Source organism: Curcuma longa, chromosome 13 (genome assembly GCF_044706935.1).
Source record: "Curcuma longa cultivar G26 ecotype Majalengka, Jawa Barat chromosome 13, ITB_CL_G26_1.1, whole genome shotgun sequence".
In the NCBI taxonomy this organism is placed as follows: domain Eukaryota; kingdom Viridiplantae; phylum Streptophyta; class Magnoliopsida; order Zingiberales; family Zingiberaceae; genus Curcuma; species Curcuma longa.
Window position 1 is genome coordinate 4,371,892 of NC_133873.1, and position 25,788 is coordinate 4,397,679.

Here is a 25,788-nt window from a genome sequence, read left to right on the forward strand (position 1 = left end):
CCTCCAATTCTTTTCTTATTGCAGTCTGGCAGGAGTCGGTAGAGAGGAACATCTCACTCTGCTCAGCTCAACCTCCCCATCCAGGGAAGCTTCTTATGGTTAGGGTTAGGGTTATGTAGCGTATATTTTGGATCACCAGTCTGTCAGACATTCTACCAGCAAAAAGAGCGCGTTGAAAATGAAGCAGGAATTGTTTATGAGAGGGCCGGGGCCAGGCCTCTGCCATTGCTGTGGGGTTGAAGAAGAAGAGGAAGAAGGTAAGCCATCGATCCACATTAGTAAATAATTAATGTTTGCTTGAAATGAAATTTTCTGAAGGAAAGTGATGGAAGGCTTCTCTACGAAACCTTTAAATTAATGATTGATTGATTACTCACTGCAGTTAACTTTCACTTTCAGCTTCATGTCCCCAGTCGAGTGCTAGGCTAAAGCTAAATATTGCCTTCCCTAGCTAGCTACAAAGAGCTGTTAAATGAGTCAACTCATGACGAAGCGGATCAACCCACGACGGACTCATCATATGGCGGGGCGGGGTGAGCTAACCCACCAACTTGATGGGTTAGAAAATCTCCAACCCAACCCAACTCAAGGCGAACCGCGAGTTAGGCGGGCCAACCCGCGGGCCTATTAAAAATTTAAAAAATATTAAAAGTTTTAAGTTTCAATTATAATTTAAATTGATTAAGTTGAAATTTTTAAGTTTGAATTATAAATTTTAAGTTTGAATTGTAATTTAAATGGATCAAACCCACTAATTCATTAAGTTTTCTACTTTAATTTTAAAATTTAAAATAAATAAATAAATTTTATCAATCCGCGGGTCAATCCAAGGTCACCGCAGGCCAATCCACATGGATCGTGGGTTTAGGCGGATCAACCCATCTGAACCCATCTTAAGATGGATTGATAAAATTTCAATCCAATCTACCTAAATTATTTGACAGGACAAATCAATCCGACGGACCTAATATAACTTGATGGCTATAGCTACAAGCAAGCCCTCGAGCAATGCATATTCCACCTAATTCATTTGTCCTTTTGTCATGCATGATATCAAGTTTGACTTCTTCTAATTCGCTACCACGTGAAATACAACAAAGTGTAGCATTCATTCACGTGAAATGAAATGGAAAATTGTAATCACATTGATACGACGGAAGTTCAAAATTGCCACTTGGTCCTAGATTCAGGACGAAGAGGAGCTAGTAGACCAGCACAACGAAGATTAAATAAAATTCGGAGATTAGTCAGTTGATATGTCGATTTTGGATTCCGATTTTAGCATCTCCTTGATCTTAGATGCCAACCTTAGCATCTATTGAATTTCACACACCTGTCTCATTTCAACTTCAGGTCCTTGACTCCTACTTAGTCTTCAGTTGTCTAGATTTCGATTTCAACATCTCCTTGATCTCATATGCCAACCTTAGCATCTACTGAATTTCACACATTTATCTCATTTCAGCTTCGGGTCTCGACTCCTACTTAGTCTCGGATGTCGATCTCGACGTCTATTAAATCTCACATGCTGACCTTATCTCGGTCTCGGGTCCCGATCCGTATTTAATTTCGGGTTCTGACTTTGACGTCAACTGAATCTCACACGGTGATCTCATCTTGACCTTAGGTCCTGATCCCTACTTGGTCTCAAATTCTGACTTTGACGTCTATTGAATCTTATTTGTCGACCTCATCTCGCCTCGGATCCCGACCTCAATTCCTATTTGGTCTCGGGTTTCAACCTCGACATCTATTAGATCTCATAGATCTCATCTGGGTCTCGGTTCTCGACCTCGACTCCTATTTGGTCTTGGATCCTGACCTCGAGGTTCGCTTGATCTTCAGCACCGATTTCGCCCTTGTCTTTGGATCTTTCATCATTTATTTCTAGGCCTATAAAGTCAGTTCATCCGTAAGATCAGAAAATCGTAAGATTGTTTCCATCGAATAACTAGAAAAATATCTCGGAAGACATTGACAATTAGAATATGTATTTTGGAACGTATCTTAAACTAGGGGTGAGCAGTACCCGCCCGACCCGCTAAACCCGCCCGCCACCCGCATCCGGAACCCGCCAACCCGCAGGTTTAAAAAAAATTAAAAATAAAAATGGATAGAAAATTGACAAACCCGCTTGTACACGGGCGGGTTTCGGGTTTTAATTTTAAAATCCGACTAAACCCGACCTGCCCGCCTATTTATATACAAATAATAAAATATATGTATAGGGTTTAGGGTGCATTGAAAGAAAATGACAAGCATTGTCTTGATGATTAAAAGTCTCATACTTTCCTACTTGTAAGTGGTGTCATTCAAATTAAATCTTGTGTCCTATTAATCTATTATATAACAAACTTTGATTTATCTACTTGTAGGCCAAAGAGTGCTACATTTTGGATTATTTGCCTCAACTTGGATAATTCCTAATTACCTGGACTTGGACTTTGGTATTGAATTATGAATTATCCTTGTTTTTTTGTGTGGCCATGAGATGCTTCCTATTTTGATATGAACATTGTTGATTAGTTATAAAACTGTAGATTGTATTTTAGACTCTTTTGTAGACGCTTATTATATCAATTATCATCCGTAAAATTCATTTTTTTACATTCGATAACCCGCCAATCCGCCAGCCAATCCGCCCGCCCGTCGGCACCCGCCACCCGCCACCCGCCACCCGCCGAATTTGATGCGAAAAAAATCGAGTTGGGTTTAAATTTTATTAACCCGCCAATGGTGGGTCGGGTGGGAAAATCGCATGAACCCGTCCGACCCGTCCGCTTGCTCAGCCCTATCTTAAACAGACAGACAATTCTATAAAAGGTTATTCGTATTCATGGGCACAAGTATGCACACATAGAACTCTAACTTTTCTAAGTTATTGATCTCCTTTTCTCATAAAACTCTAATTTTGTAATTTATCAGGATCAATACTCGGAAGTCATTCTAACTCTCTCTAACTGCTTTTCATATTTCCATCCCTTCGGTGACTATCTCCGAGGAACGTGCACATCAATCAATTTGTTGATCGATAATTTAATCATTACGATATTGGATCGGAACACACATGAAACCTCCTGATTAACACCATGAAAAGAGGTGGCTGTGTTGTTGGCAATTAATCGACACACGGGGATCATGCTTGCTAGCTATATATCTCCTCGATCTCACGTACGAACCATGAATCATGACACCTTGGAGGTGTCGATAATTGTTAGTCGATGACTCTTCAATGCTGCTGCCATGGACAGGGAGAGAGGTGGGACAGAACTGAGGTGAAGCCGTGAACGCCTCTTCTCTTTAAAGTATGGTAATTAAAGGCTTCATTTTTGTGAAAAAGTGTTAAAATAAATTATAATTTTTTATCTAGATTTTCCTTTGATTTATGAAAAATTATAATAATATCTTAATATTTAAATTGTCATGCCAGTGCTTTAAATTTTATTTTTGTTAATCATGTTTCAAATCTCGCATTGATCGAAGTTATGTTAATAAATTGTGTCTAATACCGTTAGCCCTAAATATACAGAGGTTGACAAAGAGTATATATTTTTGAATAGTAAATCGATTTGTAATCCTCAAGGATCGAATCTTGCGAAAATTTATGATCTATCATTGACTCCATCATGTACTTTCTATCTGTGTATCTGAATTTAGCTCTCCTTCGTACCTATGGGACTGGCTCTAAAAAAGCCATTGAAATGATACATCTATTTTTTTTTTAATAGTAAATCAATTGTAAGATACCCTTCGAACATGAGAACTAGTAGAGGGGCGATGAGGCGGGGACCATGAATAAAAAAAATGTGAATGATTAAATTGGCCCTAGGGGGAGGTCGATGTGAAGGGCCATAAGATGGCTACAAAGCTAACCATTAGGGCACATGTGTGATGGTTCCTACCCTATCTCTATACAATCAAATGATCAATAGAGGAGAGTACTACTAGACGGATATGGTTCTCACAATTTTTTATAAAACGTAAAATTTAAAAATAATTACAAAATAATTAAGATATCAATGTGATAATTAATTTAAATGAAATGGAAAATTTAACATGATTTTGATTAAACTTTTCACTGACTTCTTTAAATACCAAAAAAAAAATCTCTATAAATTAAAGAGAAATATTAAGGATCCAAAATAATAGAATTTTCCCTTTAATATGAAACCTTATGGGCCTGAGATCTCATCATCGTCCGAAGATCTCTTTAAAGGATATCCTATTATTATAATAGATGATCTCTAAATTATAGAGCCAAAAAGATGAATATTGCGTCAAATATAATATATGATTCGGTCCAAGTTCAAGAGATGGGATGACTCAATGAAATAATCATAGTCGAGTATTTTCGATTGACTAGATCGATACAAGTTGGGTCAGCTTTCGATTCACTAGGTCGATACAAGTTGGGTCGAGTCGGATTCAATCAGGACATATTTCAATAAGGTCCGCGGTTGTTGATAGGGATGATAATGGATTGGATTATAATAAATACATTATATAAAATTCTACAATATTTATATTTTCATTGTTTATGTTTTATGAAAATATCAAGTACTTTAGTATAAAGACATTAACAAAGTTGTTAAACTAGCATCATCGTAAGTTTTTTTTTTTAAAAAAATAATTCGTATGCTAATATGCAAACATGTACGCATATTTATCAAAAATACAAATTTATATAAATTAATAAAAAAATATTTAAAATAAATGTTTTATGAGGTCATTTTTTATTAGAGATGTCAATTTGGGATGAATGGATTGATCTCGCTTTGTCAAATAATTAAAATGGTTTGGATTAAAATTTTATTTATTTATTTTAAAATAAATTCAGACGAGTCAATCTGTCTAGGCTGCGACTGCATGAGAATTAATGCATGATGGGTGGCCTCATGGTGAGTTTAGGTTGGAAAACTAAATTTTATATAAAAATCCTAGAAAACTAAATTTTATATAAAAATTTATTTTTAAATTAATATTCTATTTTTTAAAAAAAAATTAAATTTGAGTTAAAAAAATTATTTTTTATTCAAAATTTAAAATAAGAAAATTTAATGAGTTAGTGAATTTGATATATTTAAATTATAATTTAAATTTAAAAATTTTAATTTAATTTAATTTTACTTTTTGACAGATATGTGAGTTGAAATATCTAATTCACAATTAATTTTGGATTGAAATTAGAGTAAATTGAATTGAAAAATTTTCAATCCTAGACGAATTGACCCGTCCTTAGATGGGCCCATATTTGACAGCTCTATTGTTTTTTCCGCCTTAATCGCCATCGTCATTTAGTTGCGACCCACACGATATCACATGTCGCCCACGTTTATTTTATTTTTAAAAATGATTTTGAAAAACTAAAAATGGTTTTTAAAATCATTTCCAAGGAGCGGTGCGTCGCGTCAGACAGAAGCCATGTATTCGACGTCGAAGAGTCCAAGGATAAGCGAAATTACCTGCTTGCCCCTCCTCCCTTCTTCTACATAAACCCGTTCCTTGCCTCCATCTCCCTTCGCCATTGTCGTTGCCTTCGCAGATCGCGTTTCCATGGCCTTGGAGCTCACCTACCGCGGCCACGATGCGCAACCACTGGACGATGCCGGGAAGTACCAGTACATCCACAAGCCGGAGAAGCGCCTCGTCTGTCTCTCCCGCTCGCTTCGTTACTTCCTCCGCGAGCAGCGCCCCCTTTTCGTTTTATTGGGTATGGCCCTCGCCTCGCTCTTATTCTCATTCTTCCCACGCTCCTCCCCCGTCCCCGGCGGCGCCTTCCGCATGGAGATTGCGGATCCGGAAGGCTGGAGATCGACGGAGCCCCGCCATTTGACTTCCTACGGAGGGCAAAATTACCACCGGTTCGCGATCGATACTGCGGGGAGGGGATTCGTCGGGGGGAAAGTCCCGCTGGGGCTGAAGCGGAAGGGGCTGCGGATTGTGGTGACCGGCGGGGCTGGGTTCGTTGGAAGCCACCTCGTGGACCGCCTGATCGAGCGGGGGGACAGCGTGATCGTGGTGGACAACTTCTTCACAGGGCGGAAGGAGAATGTTATGCACCATTTTGGGAACCCCAACTTCGAGCTCATTCGCCATGACGTCGTCGAGCCGATCCTGCTCGAGGTGGACCAGATCTACCACCTCGCCTGCCCCGCATCGCCCGTGCATTACAAGTTCAACCCCGTCAAGACGATCATATCCTTTTTTTTTTGTTCTTGCATTTGATCAACTGGTTTGGTTATATCTTTTAAAACCTACGATTTTAATCTTTAAAAAAAATTGATCGAATCTTAAATCTCGTTCCCAATTGTTTTTTTTTATTTACAGAAAAACATTTTCTTAACCGAATTGCATACATCCAAAATTTCCTGCTCCCCAACACTAGTTTTTGTCATCGTCAGTCCATGGTAACTGAATTTTTCTAATTTTTTTCTCCATTTCCTCGTGGATGCATCATTGTTTCTAGGCTTTCATAAACAAAGTAAATCCTTCTTAGGATTTATTTATTCCAGGTTGCTTGGATGATACTTCTTCGGCATGTATTAAATGTTGTTTCTTTTTCCGACCCTTGATATGTTTAATTGTCATATATCATCTCCCTCTTTAGAAGTTATAACGGATTAGAGAAAACAGGGGCGCCAGTTTTTGGCTGTCAAAGGTGTTCCTTAACCTTTTCCTCACAAGACCAACGTGGTAGGAACCTTGAACATGCTTGGCTTGGCCAAGAGAGTAGGTGCTAGATTCCTCCTCACCAGCACCAGCGAGGTCTATGGCGACCCCCTGCAACACCCTCAAGTGGAGACCTACTGGGGCAATGTGAACCCCATTGGTACTGTCCCGTCTCTTTTAACATATCAAAACTACTCAACATTTTGGAAGAAAAAAAAATTCTGTACAAATCGTAGAAAAGACCACATTTTGATGGCTGGATTTGAGATTAAAACCTGGGAATCAGTTTAGATCAGTGAGCAACAAAGAAACCATGATTTATGTGTCTTCCGCAGGTGTTAGAAGCTGTTATGATGAGGGCAAGCGAACAGCTGAGACATTGACCATGGACTACCACCGCGGTGCTCAAGTCGAGGTCTTCAATCTCCATTTGATCTATTCAAACACCAGTGATGCATAATTACTCACGATTCAATTATTTGTTTTTGGGGGTGATTTGTTAAAGCTGTCTCTTCTACAGGTGAGAATTGCTCGGATCTTTAACACTTACGGACCTAGGATGTGCATAGATGATGGCCGAGTCGTCAGCAACTTCGTGGCCCAGGTTTGCCAAATTCATTTTTTGTCAAGGTATTGGTTTACTGAATGATATGAAATAGTTTTTTGATGGAAGCTTGATGCGTTAACTTAGGCCCTGAGGAAGGAGCCATTGACAGTTTATGGGGACGGGAAGCAAACTAGGAGTTTCCAATACGTATCTGATCTGGTAGGCTTTCTTCTTCCTGCTTAAATCCATCCAACTTGACCCTGTCCCTTTTTTGATGTCTTTAGCTTCGTCAATTTGCTACTTTAATAATATATTCTCCGGAGTAAAGTGAGCCTAAAAGACATGCCACCAACCTTTAAATCAGAATTTCTCTACTGATTAGGATCACCAAAATAGCGTGAACAATTCAAATGAAAAATTATGGAAAGTTGAAAACCAGGACCAGCAGGTTTGAACAATTCTTTTGTCTGTTCAACTTTATCAAATTGTGACTCTATGGTCCCAACTCCCAAGACCTCGTTGTCAACCCGTCTGTTAGTATTTCTCCTTGATCAGAATTTCACTAGGAAAAAACGTGTACTTTGTTCTATTTATAATTATTCTTTGAGATTGATATTCTTATATTTCCACATTGATCATAATTTACTTACATATTTATCAGAAAACGTGCAACATGATTAGTTGATCCGTTGGTTCAACCAATAATTTACCTATTTGCTAACATTGTTGTTGTCTTGCTTGGCTTTGCTAACTATGTTCATCAAGTTCTAGGATATCAGCTAAGCTACGAGCCTAATAATTATGCTGGGAAGTTGTATTTGATCAACTTTAGGGTTCATCTTTCACAATTATGCACTTTAAAATTATGCTTGCAACTTCACTAAACAAGGTTAAACTGTAACATCAAACAGGTGGAAGGCCTGATGAGGCTTATGGAAGGTGAGCACATTGGCCCCTTCAACTTGGGCAACCCTGGTGAGTTCACGATGCTTGAGCTGGCGAACGTGGTGCAGGAAACAATCGACCCCAATGCAAAGATTGAGTTCCGTCCTAACACAGAGGACGACCCCCACAAGCGCAAGCCCGACATCACCCGTGCCAAGGATTTGCTCGGCTGGGAGCCCAAGATCTCCCTCCGGCAGGGTCTCCCACTCATGGTGTCTGACTTTCAAAAACGCATTTTCGGCGACCAATCAGATGCCACCACCGGATCTGGCACCGGCACTAGCAATGGCTCAGCTTAAGGTTGTGTTGATCATGTTAGATATTCATTCTCTATTGGTGTTAGAAATGAGCATGAAGACAGTGAGATCACCTTCATGATAAGTAATTTTTTTTAATGTGTAGCTTTGTTTAACTACCCTTGCTGCTGCAGATGTGGAACAACACAGTGTAATTTTATTATCTTATTATATTTTGTTCAATTTTTTTGTTTGGATCTTAAAGTTTAGAACAGTTTGCTTCAATAAAAATGAAATTGCTACGATTTCACATGATCATCTTATAATCATCTGTGAGGATGTAAATCGAGAAATTACAATTGATCACGATGGAAAAAAGTATTGCTTAGGTTTCGTTGAAATTCGATTCTTGGTAACCAATTCAATCATGCTCCGAGGCAAAAAAAAAAAAATAGAACAGTTTGCACTTCTATTTCTAATAGTTATTCAGACAATAATCAAGAGATTGGAATGCATCTGCTACCGTACCATTCTCAACCAAAACGACGAAATTTAGAAAATTATTGGAGGATTCTGTAAGTTCTTAAAAAGGTAATTTTGCGTGTATAAATTTAACTCGCTCATTATGATTGCCCCGTTCTTTCTCTTTTTTGTCCTTTGTTTTATTACTGCCGTTGTATCTGGTCACCGCTTCGACGTTTACGATCCCGATAACCTCCTCCGCTTCCTCGCGCTTCGTCCGGGCATCACCGCGTCAATCGTCAGTGGAGGACCAGATCCCGAAGCGGAGAGGCAAGCGACGAAGCCTGGTGATTCGCCCGACCCAGGAAATCCTTCTTCTCGATCCGTTTCTCCCTTCTTCCTTTTTTATGTCTCGATCCCCATACTTGTTTGTCTCTTGCATCCCTCAATCCCTTCTATAACGGGAAGTTTAAGGGTTGTAATGAGGCTTGGCGGAACCGCAGACGACAAGCAATGGAGATCTTTTGAGTCGATTGGAGGTTGTTGCATATACTTTTTTGTGATTGGTTGTTTTGGGTGGATAAATTTTGATTCTGGATTGATCTTTGTAATAAAGAAGATCTGCTTGCGGAAGAACTGCGATGGGGCAATGGAAGGATCGAAGATTTTTCCCGCTCACGAGCTTGCAGATTGGGTAAGTTAGAATCTGTCCTGTTTGCTATTTTCGTTCATTCTCTTGTTCTATCTTGACGTTCTCTTTTCAGTGTGATCGAGAGTGGGTTTTGTAGCGATCTCTTCCCCAGTTCACTTGAATTTTGTAATCATTTGATTCGCTTGATTCGATGATCATATTTTGGAACCATATGTCCAACCTAACACCTAATATCTCTGCACTGTGAGACTTAAGTTCTGCTATATAATTGTGAGAAAAGAAATCAATAATCCTTTCATGTGGGATAAGCAGCTTCTTTTTGAAATTGAGTTAATCTTGGAAGCTTTATTCTGACGTCTAGTAGAAGATATAATGTGAATGACATTGCTACAAATACGAGGCCTGTTTTAGGTTTATTGTGCTACAGAACGGGCTGTAATATTAGACTTTAGTTGATCGGATCCTTTGCTAAGTCTTTCTCTAGTGCCACTGTTTGGGCAATTCTCTTTTGCTTAAAAAGAGGAAGTTTGGTAGTTCTTGTAACAAGGAAAAATCGTGAAAAATAATCAGTGATAACATTTCAGCATTTTGAGAGGTATAAATATTAGACGGTTGTTTAAAGACAGGAAAATAAGAAATGGAGGGTATCTTAAACTAGAGGCAAACCTCTTAATTATGGAAGAATGATGAATAACTTCCACACTAACTAAGAACGTTTAAAAACAACATCAAATACAATCCCCTTAATTATGGATCTTTTGCTGATCCTGCAAGGGTTTTTCTGTTGATCCTCCAAAACTTCACTCAAGCTAGTGAATATGTATCTATTGTCACGTAAGAGATAAAGCCATTTCCAAAATCTGTTTTGATTCTGATTCTTTTACTCCTAGAATCAAAAGTAATTAAAGGTTCAGAATGATCAAGGGGAAGCTTGATCAGAATTAGAGAGCAGATCAAGGCTAAGAGTAGAGTCTAAATTTGAGAAGAGATATATTTCTTAAGAAAGATGCATCTCTAGACTCTTTCATTTTGAGATGCTAGATAGTTTAGGATTTGGGACAAGAATTCTATAGATTTTTTGCTATGTAAGAAATGTTATGAAAATTATCGGTGCAAGAAAATCAGGCAATGCTAACTATTGTACTTTTAATGATTCACTGTACTAATGAACTTTTAGCTTTGTGTATCTGTCTATTGATTTTCCATTTACTCTTGAAGCTATGATTATGACAGATTTACCACATATTTCTGGATAATGTGCAGCTAACTTTTACTGTTATTATTGAAGCTGTCTTATTAAACAAACTCCCTTTTTGGGTTTCCTTTGCAGGGATCTTCAGTCCTATCTGTCTCATTTGACTCTTTTTTTCGCTATAGAAAGCAAGAAATTATATATCCTAGTCGATAATCGTCCATGGTTGATCCACCAGGACTCACGAGCTACTCACTTGTGGCAGTTAATGGTTACCAAGGTAAAGGTGAAAAGGTTCAAATTCATACTATAAGGATGAGAATGGCAATTGTATTTTCTAGTTACATTTTGCACTGTTCAGTCTAGGCTATCTCCTTTTGCAAACACAAGATCCACTAGAGTTACAGGAAGAGATTTTGGGAAGATTCTAGAATTTACCAAATGCTCTAGGTCTGTTTCCTTCAAAAGAAACAGATTACGCAATTGGTTTTCCTTAATTGATGCGGCTCTCAATTATAAGAAAAATTTGCACCATGTCAAGAAATTGAAAGATTCCTTCCTTTTGAGTAATGATTTGCATTGTCCATTATATGGATGCATTGTTTTTGAAGTAGAATGGAAGCATGTGCGAGGTATCAACTACATCAATGAACTGCAGGTATCATCTGTTGTCTCAGTTTCATTTATAAGATTGTATGTCCTTAAATGCTAATCATTACTGCTCTGTTCTAATTTGAAATTTCCTCATTTGTTTGACTGTCTATGTAGACTGATACATCATTAGCATTGGAAGTTAAATTGATGAAAAGGTGGGAATTTGATAGTATTGAACAGGCTTCTAGCTGCATCTACTTATGGTATACAGGTACCTGCGGTGAGTGTTCTCTCCTGCAAGATTATCTAGAAGGTATTTCCTGCAAAGGTAAAGTATCTTAAGCTTTTATGTGCATCTGAGAAATTCCTTTCACTGGATATCACATTATCATCTTTTGCAGATGTGTTTTATGATGCCCAGGAAGATATTTCGTCTTCTAGTGAGGCTGGTGAAGAGCTGTCTACTGCTGTTGAGTCTCACAAGGAAAAACAATTTTATATGTATTCATGTTCTCCTGGAAGAATGGAAGATTTAGATTCACCTTTCACGCCACCTGCTTTTGGGTCTTACAAGCGAAGAAAGATTATAAAACCAAGCATGTTCAGTGATGTGGATGGACTTTCTGAGGAAGCATATAGCGAAATTGTGAGATCTCCATCAACATCAGTATCCTCAACTTTGAGTGGTAGTGAAAGTGATGATAGGTGTTTGGTTTCTGAGGCTAACACGTACAGGGATGTACTCATCTTATTCAGATTTGATGATCATGATCTCCCATTTAAGCTCAAGGAAATAATTATGTCTGATCTGAGGCTACTTACGCTGTTGGAGTATGGACTTCCTTCTTGGGTCATTTTTCTTCAATCCTACCCAGTCTTTTGTCAAATATATCGCCCATGGATGTGTCCTTTAGCCAGGGCTTTTTACGTCTTAATGTCTATAATCACTGTCCTCATAGGATTCTACGACCTTTATAAGAATGTTCCTATACTGAAGGCAACTGCTGCAAGATTATTTGGGCCCTTCTTTAACTGGATAGAATCATGGGAAATGGTTTCAAGGATCAGATACCTGGGAACTATGCTTTTTCTTCATAACTTTGAGAAAGCTTTGATGTGGTTCCTAATGGTTGCACGTGCTACAAAGCCATTGTTTTCAGTATTGACGAAGCCAATTGCTGGCCCTATCATGGAACTTTTTGAATTGATATTTCCCATGTGGAATGCATGCTTTGCTACTTTAGGGAGCCTCAATTGGGTTATTTGGAATGTGTTATCATCTTCGTGCAACGTGATTTCAAGTATATTGGAAATTATCATTTGGCCTTTCTGGGTTGCCTTTTCAACTTTATGGACTGTAGGTGGGATATCAACTAGTTGTAGCTCTTTGTCTATACTTGCATGTTGGGGCTCTCAGCTTTGTCTTTGATGTCTCACTTTTTTGCTTCTACTATCCTTTTCTAATTACAGTGGCACATGTAATATACCCCCTTGTCTGGCTTCTTATGGAGATTGTCAGTGCTTCTGTTCGCTTGATTGTTACATTAACTAGTTTCCTTGGGATGCTTGTGGCCAATGTCTACTATCTACTACAAGGAACCTGGTCAGCTATTGGGACTTTGTTTCAGCTTGCATCTCCATCTGAAGTGACAGAAGTGGCCTATGAAGTCTCAATTTGGCGGTCACTTTGGAATGACTTATTTTCCAAGGTAATGTTGTTCAATGATAGTGACTAGTGAACATCCTTTTGATTAAGTTTTTGTTCCTGTTTTTTCTCCAGGTATTCCGTGCAATTCGAAGCATTTTTTATGGTTTTGTTGCTTTTTTCACAGCTTGCAATAGGCATAGGTTAAGGTATGTTATCTATTACACTATTTTTCTTTATCTGATAAATCATAGTGCTTGCTGGTTAAGAAAAGAACTCAAATGGTTCAGCTGTATGGTTCTTTTTCTTGTCATTCAGCACCATTGCTCCAAATTGTTTAAATCTGTCTAGTAATAAACTCCTTAAATGTGGTTTCTATGGGTATCTTTATATTATCTCTCCAATTAAATGATTCTCTTATCTCAAGTTGTGTAGAATAACAAACCCTGAGTTAGAATTTGGGTTTTACATGGATCTTATGCCTCCATTGAACCTTATGAATGGCCGAGTAATCCACAGGTTTTTTAAAATTTTATGTGGTTTTCATTTATCCCTTTACACCTTTTTTTTTAAAACTTTAATTGATTCAACTTGTCCAGTTTTTTGAATTGGCTGGACATCTTTGAACATAACAAATACAGATAAGATCCATTTTCATGAGATTGTTGGCTGATTTTTGTCAGGGCCTGATGTAGCCAAACCTCCACTTTTGTGATGGATCGTCAAATCAAGATTGGTAGTTTTATTCAAGTTTGTATATAGTTGCCTGTTAAAATTCTCTCATCAGCTTGTCAAATGTTTTTGAGCATGTTGGAAGGCTTAACAAGATCTTTATAGTAGTATGAAATGAATCATAACAACAGCTTTTTGTACTGCTGCTAAAGATTTCTGTAGATAGCAAACAAATTTCATAATACTAAAAGCTGATACCTTTAAGCTAAAAGAAAATTTCATAATACTATGGTGTGACCCATCACACCTTTTGGACTAAGTGTTGGGTTGTTGAAAAATGGTGCGCACAAAAAGTCAATGTGGTAGACATAAAATGCTAGGATGGATATGTGGAGTTACTAAGAAGGACAAGATAAAACTACTAATATTCCAGAACAATTAGACATAGCTCCAATAAATGATATATGAGAGAAAAAATTCAGATTATATTATATGGATATATTTAAAGAAGGTCATTAGATTATAGAGTTAAAAGAGTTTGAATCTATAAGTGTCAAAATATTTGTGTAGAGGGGTAACCATAGAAAATATTAATTAATGTTACAAAAATAATTTGATTAATTTGGATATTACTATTGATGTTGCCCCATATAAAGCTTAATGGAGAAATAAAATTCATGTCATTGACCCTAAATAATTGGGACAAACACGACTTGATGATGATGATTATAATGCACTGCTATAGCAAATAATTAATTAACTAGCCAACCCTTATATTTTCATATTTGACATAATGCATGCATCCTGCATCACTGTTAATTTGGCGACCAATATTTTTTCTCATGCTACAAATATGGAGATTTGTATATTTGGGAAAGAGAACTATAAGTGTTGCTGGTGTTACCTATGAATCCAGATGCTTATTTTGGTGAGTCATGGTTGTACTCCTGCCTACCTTTTAATTTTTGTTCAGACTGTTTTCATTTAACATATTCAATGTTATTGTTTTGCTATTATAGATTATGATATTATTAATAGTATTTTTTTCCCTTTCTATGTCATAGCATCTACAATCATCTCCTAGTGCTTCTTCATCGTTTTTCTCATGCCACCTGCTCTTGGAGACTTTCCAGGTCTGATCATGGGAGGAAGAAAGAAATAATTCAAAGCCATGTAAGCTTATTGAAATATCTGTGTGGTATAATTCTTGAGGTTTTTTTAACCTGATTAACTTATTACTAGTATTCCCTGTTATTGTAAATATTAAAATACCAGGAAATAGGTTGCCTTGGTGGAAATGCGATTAGCCTTAGTGCCCTATGTGATGTCTATTGATATCAACAATTAAATGATAGTAGCTTATGAAGATTCCTAAATATGCTTTGCCTAGCTGCCATATACATCATCTTATTATGGTTGCAAAGGGTTTTTTCCCCCTAATATGTTGCTTGATCTTTGCAGCTACGAGAAAGTGATAGATCAAAACCTAAGTGAGTAAACTAAGTGTTTCTTTAGCACATGTCAATAATATTAAACAAATTGATTAAAAGTGTCATATTTTAATGCCAGATCTGGCTTGCAAACACCGGAGAGGCTACGGAGAAGACACACAAGGCGACTAACTTCTGAAACATAGCACATTGGATATAGTACAAGAAGTGCACATTCCTTCTTCTTCTTCGTTTTTTTTTTTTTTGGGTCTCAGAGAAGTTTGGATACTGATCCCTTTTTTTCTTTTATTTTGGGGGTGGAGAGGGAAGTTGTAGATTTACTAACTGGGTGGGAAATCTAACTATAGGCTGTGTTAGAAACGTCCTGTCTAGTATGCTCGTACTGGTGCTAAGCAGAGAATTGACTTTGTTGCTGACTTTTAGTGAATAAATTATTAGGACCCTTGCTCAGCTCATTGTCCAGAGAAAAAACTAAAGGTCAAATTTGAGTTCTCCTTTCGATTTCCTTAGAATATGATTTGCATTTGCTTAATCTTCCATTTTTCTTATCCCATTGTAGCAGCACCAGTTAGTTACTACAATATTGTTTTACGTATCTGAATGTCCTTGAACAGTCTGTAATAATATGCCCATTGATTTCTATACCTGGGGTTGTATTTCACACAGCGTATCAAAGATTGAAAAAAAGGCAATTCTTCTGTATTAAAATTGCTTTATTGTGTGTATATGTACCACGTTTCCCCCCTTTCTTCCAAGTATGCTACTCACAGTCGACAAGCTTATACATTTCGTTACAAAGAACAATCATTCGTCGTATAACACGACTCCATTCCACAAGCTGCCTTGTTGGATTGCCAGCGGAAGGAATCAACCCTCCTCCAAAGAATTCAAATCAATCAAAACCCACCCACCTCTAATCAGCCCTCTCCCTATAAATCGCTCTTCTCGACACCAATTGCTGTATCGTCGGCATTTCATGGGACGACGGTGCCGACACCGATGTCGTCGGCGTCGTCGACGACGACGACTGGTGCAACTTGGCAAACAAGCCCACCATCGGTGCAGTATTGTACGTGCAAGCCTCTGTCTGCATGTAGTTTCCTCGGTCGTCCCTAAACTGGTCCCGGCCATCTGGTCCCCCAACTATTGCACCAACTACCACATTTGGGTTTGTTCCCCGCCTTCCATACCAATCGTAGTACCCCTGTATTTGTAACATAAATAAAATTTAAAACTAATTAATAATAATTTAAATAGAATTTAATAAATATAATTTAAATTGCCGTCACCCAAACCTGCATGCACCCGATGAAGCCTTTGCTCCTCTTGTACGTCACGATAGAGGCCCCACGGTGGTGGACCCGGTTGGGTACTTGGGCCCGAAGCCCACCAAGTAGCTGGTCCGCATAGGGTTCGAGCCCAAAATATAGTCGGCCTGCGACTTCGCCAGGCCCATCAGCTCCTCCGGCCCCGCGTCGCCACCCGCGCAGCGGAGCCGCCCGCCCGCCGCCTCCAGCTGGGCGGCGTAGACGGCGAGGAGGAAGGCGGCGCCGGTGACGTACTGCATGTTGTTCCACTGGCGGACGTACAGCATGCCGCCGGGGGAGCGGTCCACGTTGCCGCTGCTGTCGTTGCCGGCGTTCTTGTGGAGGCAAGCGCACACGTAGTGCTCCGCCTTCGCTCTGTACTGCTCCAGCTCCAGTACTTGGGCCTTCGTTAGATTTCTCTCCTCTTGCAGTATCTGCCATCAACCAAGAAGAAGAAATTTTATTTGTTTTCAAAATTAAATTTCTTCAATATATGAAAAACAAAAAACGAAAATTGGTCGTGGTCATTAGTGCAAATTAAATACTGTAAATAGAAGATATTTTTAATATTATGTCGACGTGTACAGGTGACGATTCACGTGCCACATGTGGTAGAGAGTTGGGCTGTCAAAAACTCATTATTTCCGTCAACTGCTAATTAAAGTGCTAGGTCCAGTGTAAGAAAGCGATTAAAGCATGAGAGAGAAAGTAAAATTCTACTAAAATTAGTAATTGTTAATTACACTTAAATTGCTATAATGAAAAAAATGAACGGACCTTGGACGCCATGATTTGGACGCCGGCGAACTTGACGTCCCAGCTGAACTCCGTCACCGCCCACCCCGTGCCGCCGAACGCGCCGCCGTTCTCCACCACGTACTCCATGTACTCCTTCCGCCCTGTCGCTCTGTGAAGCCACAGCGCCGCCCACAGCAGCTCGTCCTCGTACCCGCTCCACGACGGGTAGTAGCTCTTCGCCTCCCTGATGCTGCTGTCGTAGTTTCCCCGGTACTTGTCCCCGAACTCAAACAGCTGCGCGAACACTCCAAAATTAAATTTCAGATTGATTCCTGAAATAATTAATCATTAAACAAAAAAAAAATTGATTGATTCAAATTAATCACCTGTCGAGCGTGATGCAGGAGGAGGCGGGCGTACTTTGGGTTGGATTTGCGGAACACGATGAAGGCGGCCGCCATGGCAGCCGCCGTCTCGCCGGCGACGTCCGAACCGGGATTCTCTTTGTCGATCTTGTACGCTTGCCGCGAGGTCGTCATGTCCTCCGGCCGCTGCCAGCAGTAGTGATCAGTGTCGCCGTCGCCGACCTGAACATATATAGAATAACAATTAATGAATCCCTCAATCGAGCACGGATCGAATCCTCCATCAGATCGATCGGAAAATTGCGGGAGCAAGAGGGCGTACCTCGGCCCAGAGGACGAAGGGGTGGGTGTGAGCCTTGATGAAGTAATCGGTGCCCCACTTGATGGCCTCCAGCGCGTGCCGGTACTCGCCGGCGGCGGCGATCTCCTCTCCGTACTCGATCACGCTCCACGACAGCATTGTGATGGTGAAGGCCATCGGCAGGCCGAACTTGACGTGGTCGCCGGCGTCGTAGTATCCCCCGACCAAGTCCACCTGCATCACCATACACGTACAAACCGATCGATCAATCATCACATCGAATCAAAAGGATCAAAATGCCCGCTAGCTCTAGAATCTACTCCGAAAACGCACGCACTCCTTGTTGCAGCCCGTCGGTCAGGCCGGAGTGACCTCGCCAGGCGACGCGCTGGGTGTAGGGCAGCCTGCCGGATCGCTGCGCCTCGAAGTAAAGCAGAGACTTGGACAGAGCATCCTTGTAATCCAAATCCTTTGAAGCAGCAGCAACAGCCAAGAAAACAACCAAAACGACGGTCGCAAAGCTCTCAGCCCCCATGATCAGGGACGAGAATGCATGAAACTTGGAGTTCCTTCTTCTTTTTTCTTCCTTGTTCCTCCTTCTTCTTCTTCTTCTTCTTCTTCCCAATCTGTGGAAATTATAGTTTTATATGCAGGGGCATCGATTGGTGAGGTAAGTCAAGGAGATTAGGAGGGAAATATATGGAGAAGGTCAATCATCACAGCCAGCGTCCTACCTAAACCGACTATTACGAATATCTCCCGGACATCGACGCGCTCGGCGGCTTCAGAGCAGGGTCCTGCTCTAGAAACGGAGGGAATTCGAGTCGAGGAGTTGGTGAGATCATGGCGTCACCGTGATGGAGGCATTCGGTCAGCGGAGCAAACACAGCACCATCATCTAAACGGGAGGAGACGTACGTGGATTCACAGGATGAGGCGGCGGCGGCGTCATCGACCGAAGATCTGCCCGCCGCCGTGTGGAAACGAGACCTTCGGGTCCGATGACTTTTAACAAACTTGTCGGCGCACCGTCACCAGATTCGGCCAATCTAACGCGGTCGATCGATAGCTGAACACTTTTGGCTAAAAATCCTTGATTTTTTACAGCTTTTTCGAAAGCATGCAAATATTTTCACCAATTATTATTGAAAGTTCGATTCCAGTGAAATCTGTCAGTCAGTCACGTCTCGGAAACACTGAACGATTCTACGTCAAACCGCGTGGTGGGGCCAGTTCTTAATTTACGAGAAATATAAGTCGTCAATAAAGTCCACAGTCTCCGAGCATATATATTAATGGCCACTGGATCGCGTGGTTAAGCTTAATCCGTATTATTAAGAAGGTTAGTTGCTGTCCAGATATACTGTGTCAGTCATTCTGCTCACTAGTCATGTTCCAGTATGCTTAAATTAATTATATATTGATCACCTAACAATAAATTTAATATTCGTGAATTATTTACCTACCAGAAACATTTTCAATGTCTGAATAAGAGATAGCAAATTTGCTAGTATTTAATATTTAATGGTTTATAATTGTCAAGGTTTGGTTGAATAGTAGCAGTGCACAGATACGACTTAAACGAGAGTTGTGTAGACATCCTGCAACACGGTCTTTTTCATATTGATCCTTTTGAATTAGATTAATGAGATATAGAGAATTTATTTATACAAAGAAAAAAAGGTAGAATACAAGATGAGATATAAAGAGATCTATTTATACAAAGGAAAGAGGTAGAATACTTTGATGAATAATTTAGACAGGATCTGAAGGATTGTAACTCTTCAAATCGACTTTTAATTAGGAGGGTTATAACCCTCATATCTCCCTTTTATCATCAACCGTCAGATCTAGATCCATTCGATCTAACACTTCAGATCAAACATCATCACCAGTGGTCACATTGCGATTCTTCGTGATCCAACGCTCCTCGCATCACATGTGATTCATCACACCTATTTGATTAACGGTTGTCATTCGTTCGCCTAATCAGCAGTCCAGTTATCTCTTCCTATCCACGTAGATGTCACATAGGCACTGTCACATCACATGTGAGCCTGATACGTCATCCAAGTGCCACATAGGCACTACCACGTCTGCTGGAGCATACGTACGAAGTGCAAAGTGTGTCAATAAAGCGAGCGTAGCGGGTCGCGGGCTCACACCTGCTCGCTAGTGAGAAGAGAGTACATGAGCTTTTGTGTTAACTCCATTAACACAACAATATTAATAAAGAAGGGAAGCTCATCGAATTTTCTCAATGTGGACTATTCTCTATGCACTTCCTTATATAACATTAATTAATAATTAATGTTATTTTAGGCTGACTTCCACAATGGTATGATATTGTCTACTTTTCATCCTTTTAACCCCATGATCTTTTTCATGTGCTTTAGATGTGAGACTATGTTTGCACTCTTGCAACCCAACAATCCCCTCCTCAAATATAGGACCACATGCCCCCCTCAACGTCATTTTTTGATGTCTGAATCCTCGACCTACCAGGACATTTTTACCCCTTGGTCCACCATTTTTTGATGTCTGAATCCTCGACCCACTAGGACATTTTTGCCCCTCGGTCCACCCGACCTACTAGGACTTCCCACCTAGCCGCAACTAGGACTTTTTTTTCCTCGGCCCACCCGACCTACTAGGACTTTTCACCTAGTCACAACTAGGACTTTTTGTCCCTCGGTCCACCCGACCTACTAGGACTTCCCACCTAGTCGCAACTAGGACTTTTTGCCCCTCAGTCCACCCGACCTACTAAGACTTCTCACATGGTGTATGGTCCTCTTGATTCAGACACGGGAGCACCCACTTCCTTTGTTTAAGGTTCAAACCACATGGTTAAATCTGGATCATGACTCATCCGGCGGTTAGTCTGGTGAAGAGCAGTCTCGCTCTGATACCACTTGTTAAAATCGATGAAATCAAAATATCACCACAATGGTATGATATTGTCCACTTTAGGCTTAAACCCTCATGACTTTGTTGTTGGGCTCTCCCCAAAAGGCCTCATCCAATGGAGATACTTTCCATCCTTTTAACCCCATGATTTTTTTTCATGTGCTTTAGATGTGGGACTATGTTTGCACCCTTGCAACCCAACAAATATATGACGGTAAAGAAGAAAGTCCAAGTGTGTTATAGCTGACTGAACACTTTACAGTAGAAAGTCCAATAGAGAGTTGGCAAAAAAAAAATCCAAGTAGGTCAGGGTTAATGAAATATTTGATAGTCGAAAGTCTAATAAGAAATTCACAAGAGAGAAGTCCAAGTGGATTGTGGGTTGTGCATGGTTGACCAAACACGTGGCGGTCGGAAGTCTGACAGAGAGTTAGCATGAGACTTGAAATCTCAATAAGTCAAAGTTAATCGAATATCAGACAATGAGGAAGCCCCGATATATCAAAGTTGATCAGATGTTGGCAATGATAAAATCCTGATAGATCAAAGGTTGATCAAATGTTAGGCAGCATGAAGTCTCGATAAGTCAAGATTGACTAGATGTCAAATAAAAGAAGTCTTAGTAGATTGAAGTTAATAGATACTAGACGAGATATGAATTCAACTTTGATAAATCTAAAACAGATGTATCAATCAATTGATAGGGTGTACCAATCGACTGATAAACCTTAAACCCAGTAATTAAGGTTTGTTACAGTAATTAAGTTTGTTACAATAATATATTGTAGCAAACAAAAAGTTTAGACTTGGTTAATTGACTCAAATGTTTGGCTATAGTAATATTTGATTGATGAATAGTATCAATCGACTGTTACTATAGTAAATAAAAAATTGAGTAATCGATTGATACTAATCAATCAATTGATATTGATCAGTCGAGTTGATCAATCGACTGATATTACTATTTAAACGAATAGAAGGTTCAAAACTGGATTGATTGTTTATCAATCGATTGATGAGTTTTATCAGTCAACTGATGGTATTATAACAACAAATAGAAGATTTCTGAGTCAGTTGCATAACTCAACTGTGTAGGCATCAATTGATTGATGAACAATAACAGACGATTGTTAATGGTCAAATTAATAGAGTCATTAATGTTATAACCAATGGAATCAAAATATCTCCACAATAGCATGATGTTGTCCACTTTGGGTCTAAACCCTTATGGTTTTGTTCTTGGGCTCAACCCAAAAGGTCTCATACCAATGGAGATATCTTTTCCATTTGATGTGGGACTATGTTTACACCCTTACAAGTCAATAATCCCCCCCTCAAACGGAAAGCTTCCATTTGATGTCCGAATCCTCGATCCACTAGGACTTTCTGCCCCTCGGTGTACTCGACCTACTAGGACTTTCTGTCCCTCGGTCCATCCGACCTACTAGGACTTCCTGTCTAGCCGCAATTAGGACTTTCTGCCTGGTGTCTAGTCCTCTTGATTCAGACATGGGAGCACTCACTTCCTTTGTTTAAGGTTCAACCCACATGGTTAGATCTGAATCATGGCTCTTTCGACGGTTAGTCCGATGAAGAGCGGTCTCGCTCTAATACCACTTGTTAGAACCGATGGAAGTAAAATATCTCCACAATGGCATGATCTTGTCCACTTTGGGCCTAAGCCCTCATAGTTTTGTTCTTAAGTTCAACCCAAAAGGACATCATACTAATGAAAATATATTTTCCATGTGTTTTAGATGTTAGACTAGGACTATGTTTGCACCCTTGCAACTCAACAATCCATCCCCTCAAACAAAGGACCACAACCCACCTTAAACGGAAAGCTTCCGTTTGATATCCGAATCCTCGACCCACCAGGACTTTCTGATCCACCCGACCTCGGTCCATCCGCCCACCCGACTAGGACTTCCTACCTAGCCACAACTAGGACTTTCTGCCTGGTGTCTAGTCCTCTTGATTCAGACATGGGAGCATCCACTTCCTTTGTTTAAGGTTCAACTCACATGGTTAGATCTTAATCATGACTCTTCCGGCGGTTAGTCCGGTGAAGAGCGACCTCGCTCTGATACCACTTGTTAGAACCAATTAATGGAATCAAAATATCTCCATAATGATATGATATTGTCCACTTTGGACCTAAACCCTTATGGTTTTGCTCTTGGGCTCAACCCAAAAGGTCTAATACTAATGGAGATATCTTCCATCCTTTTAAACCCATGATTTTTTCCATGTGTTTTAGATGTGAGACTATGTTTGCACCCTTACAACCCAACAGTTAAGAGTCGTTCTACAGATGATCAACTGATAAATGAAAATCAGTTCTGACTTGAAGGCTATAAAAGAAGGGATTTAAGAATATTTTTTTGAAGTCGATTCTTTAGGATTTGAGAACAAAGTGTTACTATAATTTTCAGATCATCAAGAGTCAATCCAAAATAATAAAAAAGTGATTAAAATAAGATTCTTATAAAGTAAATGACTTTCATTGTATTTATTTTTATTTTTATATTTATATTTTTATTGCATTAATTGTTTATAAGAATAAAAATTGTAAGACTTTTCTCCATCTTCAAAAGGTATTAATGAAGAGAAACATATTAGTGATAATAGAACGTTAAGTTAGACCTTAGATGTAGAAACCTTGAGAGGTTATAAATCAAGTAAAATCCATTTGTGTATTGTGTTATGTCGTGTTATTCTCTCGTGTTGAGATTTTCCATTGCATTCTCAAAGCCGACACGAAAAAAATTATTCATCCCCCCTAGCTCACAGGTATCAAAATTAGTAGTTGGCGTTTCTTAATCTTTGGAAACAGCCAGTTAATTAAGAAGTGTGATAGTGAATTGGCAAGCTAGATCGCATCTAGACTTCGATAATTATTTAATTATATTGATTTGTTAAAAGTATTTTATTAAAGCTTAGTTGATTAGAGAAAGGTGCTAAAGGCGTGAGCGATTGTGCTAATTAATTAATAATAATCACAAGAATTTATTGAATAAGAGTTAATGATTTATAATTGTCAAGTTTTAGTTGAATGGAGTAGAGTAGACATCCCGCAACCATCCAGTTCAACTCAATTTCACTTTAAAAAATAAAATAAAATAATCTGGAATTTATATTTTAATTGTAATTACAGGTCTTTTTCATATCGATCCTTGTGAATTAGATTAATGTCGTTAGGTAATTACAAAATGGCATTATGAGTGATTTAATTATAATTGGGGAGATTAGTAGTTAATTAGTGTTTCTTAATCTCTGGAGACAGCCAGTTAAACATCGGCACATCTAAGACTAATTAAGAAGTGGGATATATAGTGAGCTAACTAACAATCTAGACTTCGATAATTATTAATTATATTATTGATTTGTTAAAAATATTTTATTAAAGCTTAATTAGTTAATTGGAGAAATTAAGGTGCTAAAGGCGTGAGCGATTGTGCTAATTAATAATAATTACAAGAATTTATTGGAGTTTTTTGTGACGTGGAGGGAATGGATTCATATATAAAAATATTTTTGGACCTTTCGTTAAAACAAAATAATGATCATAATAATATTTGACTTGAACTGCCTACTACTACGCGTCAAAAAGCTTTAGAAAATTGAGATGATTTTGATCGCTTGATTCAAGAGAAATTAATTAATTAATAAAAAAATAATGAAATTAATCAAGTGAATAAGAGATGTGCATCACTGACCACCTCAAGAAAACAATCAAATTCTTTCTGAATTTTTCTCTATTTTTTTTTAAAAATAATGTGTGCATGTTTTTTTTTTCAATCCAAATTTCTAATTTTTCAAACTTGAAGGTAATCAACTTCATCTTATAGAAATGAAAATAAAAATTTTTCATTGACCACCAAAATAAATTTGAAAAGTGCTCACGTTGAGACTACTAACAAGTAAAAATCAACCTCCATGATCGATCCATCATTGTAGAGTGTCATGCTCCATTTAAGTATTAGACTCATGAGTCGGTCAACTGCCGCTTCTCGATCTAGTTCCTCACAGATGATTGTAGGGTCGACCATGTGAAGTCGTTAGGGTAGTAAATTTCACCTTATACTGAAATTAGAACCATAAGTCACAACACGCCCCCTCTGTGGTAGTTCGATTCATCTAGATAATCGTATCTCATACTTGAGGACGGAGAAATTTTATAGTACAAGAGGTGTATGAGATATAAAAATAGGGGGTGAATGGGAGATGACGATACGATCATGCCCTCAACGCAAATATACACTTTTCACTTTCTCAATATGAAAATCTTAACTCTGTCCCTATCATGCTACTTTTCATATTTTTTTCATCAAATAAAGAATATGTATATTTCAATCGAGAACCAAATTGTGTACGACTCCACGAGATAATTAATTAGTGATAGGGAGAGAGAAGTATGTATGTAGACAATTAGCATTTTTTTAAAAAAAATATATAAAGATAAATATTTTTTTGTTACATCAATAATTAAATTTTGTCAAGTATAAATCATGATACTTATGTTAGAACTGCTGTGAAAGGCACCTCTGTCCTTTACATTCCACCTAATCTCCATTATGATGACTAATCACTGAAAGAAGCTTTTTCAAGAAAAAAATAAAATGAAAAACGTTTAAGACAATTGTTATTAGTCTCGTTGAAGTGTAATTTTCTTGATGTGAAAGAACAAAAAAACACTTAGATAAATAATTTGGTAATTATATTATCTACTAATATATTTGATTTTTTTGAATCCTCCTATGCTATGACGTTGTTAATTAAATTTTCTTTGACTTTTCATTTAATATTTTTATTTATCATCCTCGTATGTCTATACAGCTTTTTTTTTTTATATTTTCATTTTATAAATTTTTCTTTTTAAGTTATTCTTGGACGTGGCATATTTTAAATCTGAAATTCATAAATAATAATAATAATATTCAACATTTAGGCGTACCAACGCATAGAAAATTATGCAAATCGTTTTAAATTCGACTACCAAACAAACAGCAGGTGGGCAGAGGGCGAAGCTTCCTCATGCCTTTCGATAAACTAAATCCAATTAATTTTAAAAATCATCGATCTAATCTTATAAAAATTTT

At 38.5% G+C, this 25,788-nt stretch overlaps 2 protein-coding genes and 1 pseudogene across 5 annotated transcripts; 2 read left to right on the forward strand and 1 right to left on the reverse strand.

Annotated features, from left to right (window-relative positions):
* Positions 1-5,526: 5,526 nt before the first annotated feature.
* Positions 5,527-8,642, forward strand: LOC141844076 (UDP-glucuronic acid decarboxylase 2-like). The gene is made up of 6 exons (XM_074732070.1): positions 5,527-6,195; positions 6,682-6,829; positions 7,005-7,084; positions 7,190-7,273; positions 7,361-7,435; positions 8,128-8,642. Exons 1-6 carry the CDS (start codon positions 5,554-5,556, stop codon positions 8,458-8,460), a joined length of 1,362 nt encoding a protein of 453 aa, XP_074588171.1. The 5' UTR covers positions 5,527-5,553; the 3' UTR covers positions 8,461-8,642.
* Positions 8,643-9,212: 570 nt separating this feature from the next.
* LOC141844571 (uncharacterized) lies at positions 9,213-15,678 on the forward strand. Of its 4 annotated transcripts, none has more exons than XM_074732608.1 (11): positions 9,213-9,398; positions 9,476-9,553; positions 10,842-10,983; positions 11,065-11,361; positions 11,472-11,625; positions 11,699-12,658; positions 12,768-13,006; positions 13,078-13,151; positions 14,679-14,787; positions 15,076-15,104; positions 15,184-15,678. In XM_074732608.1, exons 2-11 carry the CDS (start codon positions 9,501-9,503, stop codon positions 15,248-15,250), a joined length of 2,124 nt encoding a protein of 707 aa, XP_074588709.1. In that variant the 5' UTR covers positions 9,213-9,398; positions 9,476-9,500; the 3' UTR covers positions 15,251-15,678. The 4 variants fall into 4 exon arrangements, with proteins under 4 accessions (XP_074588709.1, XP_074588712.1, XP_074588711.1 ...); XM_074732611.1 differs by having other exon boundaries at positions 11,472-11,577; XM_074732610.1 differs by having other exon boundaries at positions 9,479-9,553.
* Positions 15,679-15,742: 64 nt separating this feature from the next.
* On the reverse strand, positions 15,743-18,335 carry LOC141844210 (endoglucanase 7-like; annotated as a pseudogene).
* Between the last annotated feature and the right edge of the window lie 7,453 nt (positions 18,336-25,788).

What these genes read in the sequence shown, in the direction of transcription:
- LOC141844076 (XM_074732070.1), top strand. Translation starts at nt 5,554, where the DNA reads ATGGCCTTGGAGCTCACCTACCGCGGCCACGATGCGCAACCACTGGAC. An exon ending in TCAACCCCGTCAAGACGATC is followed by an intron (nt 6,196 to 6,681) that starts ATATCCTTTTTT and finishes CCTTTTCCTCAC; the next exon opens with AAGACCAACGTGGTAGGAAC. An exon ending in GGGCAATGTGAACCCCATTG is followed by an intron (nt 6,830 to 7,004) that starts GTACTGTCCCGT and finishes TGTCTTCCGCAG; the next exon opens with GTGTTAGAAGCTGTTATGAT.
- LOC141844571 (XM_074732608.1), top strand. Translation starts at nt 9,501, where the DNA reads ATGGGGCAATGGAAGGATCGAAGATTTTTCCCGCTCACGAGCTTGCAG. An exon ending in AGAAGGTATTTCCTGCAAAG is followed by an intron (nt 11,626 to 11,698) that starts GTAAAGTATCTT and finishes CATCTTTTGCAG; the next exon opens with ATGTGTTTTATGATGCCCAG. An exon ending in TGCAATAGGCATAGGTTAAG is followed by an intron (nt 13,152 to 14,678) that starts GTATGTTATCTA and finishes TCTATGTCATAG; the next exon opens with CATCTACAATCATCTCCTAG.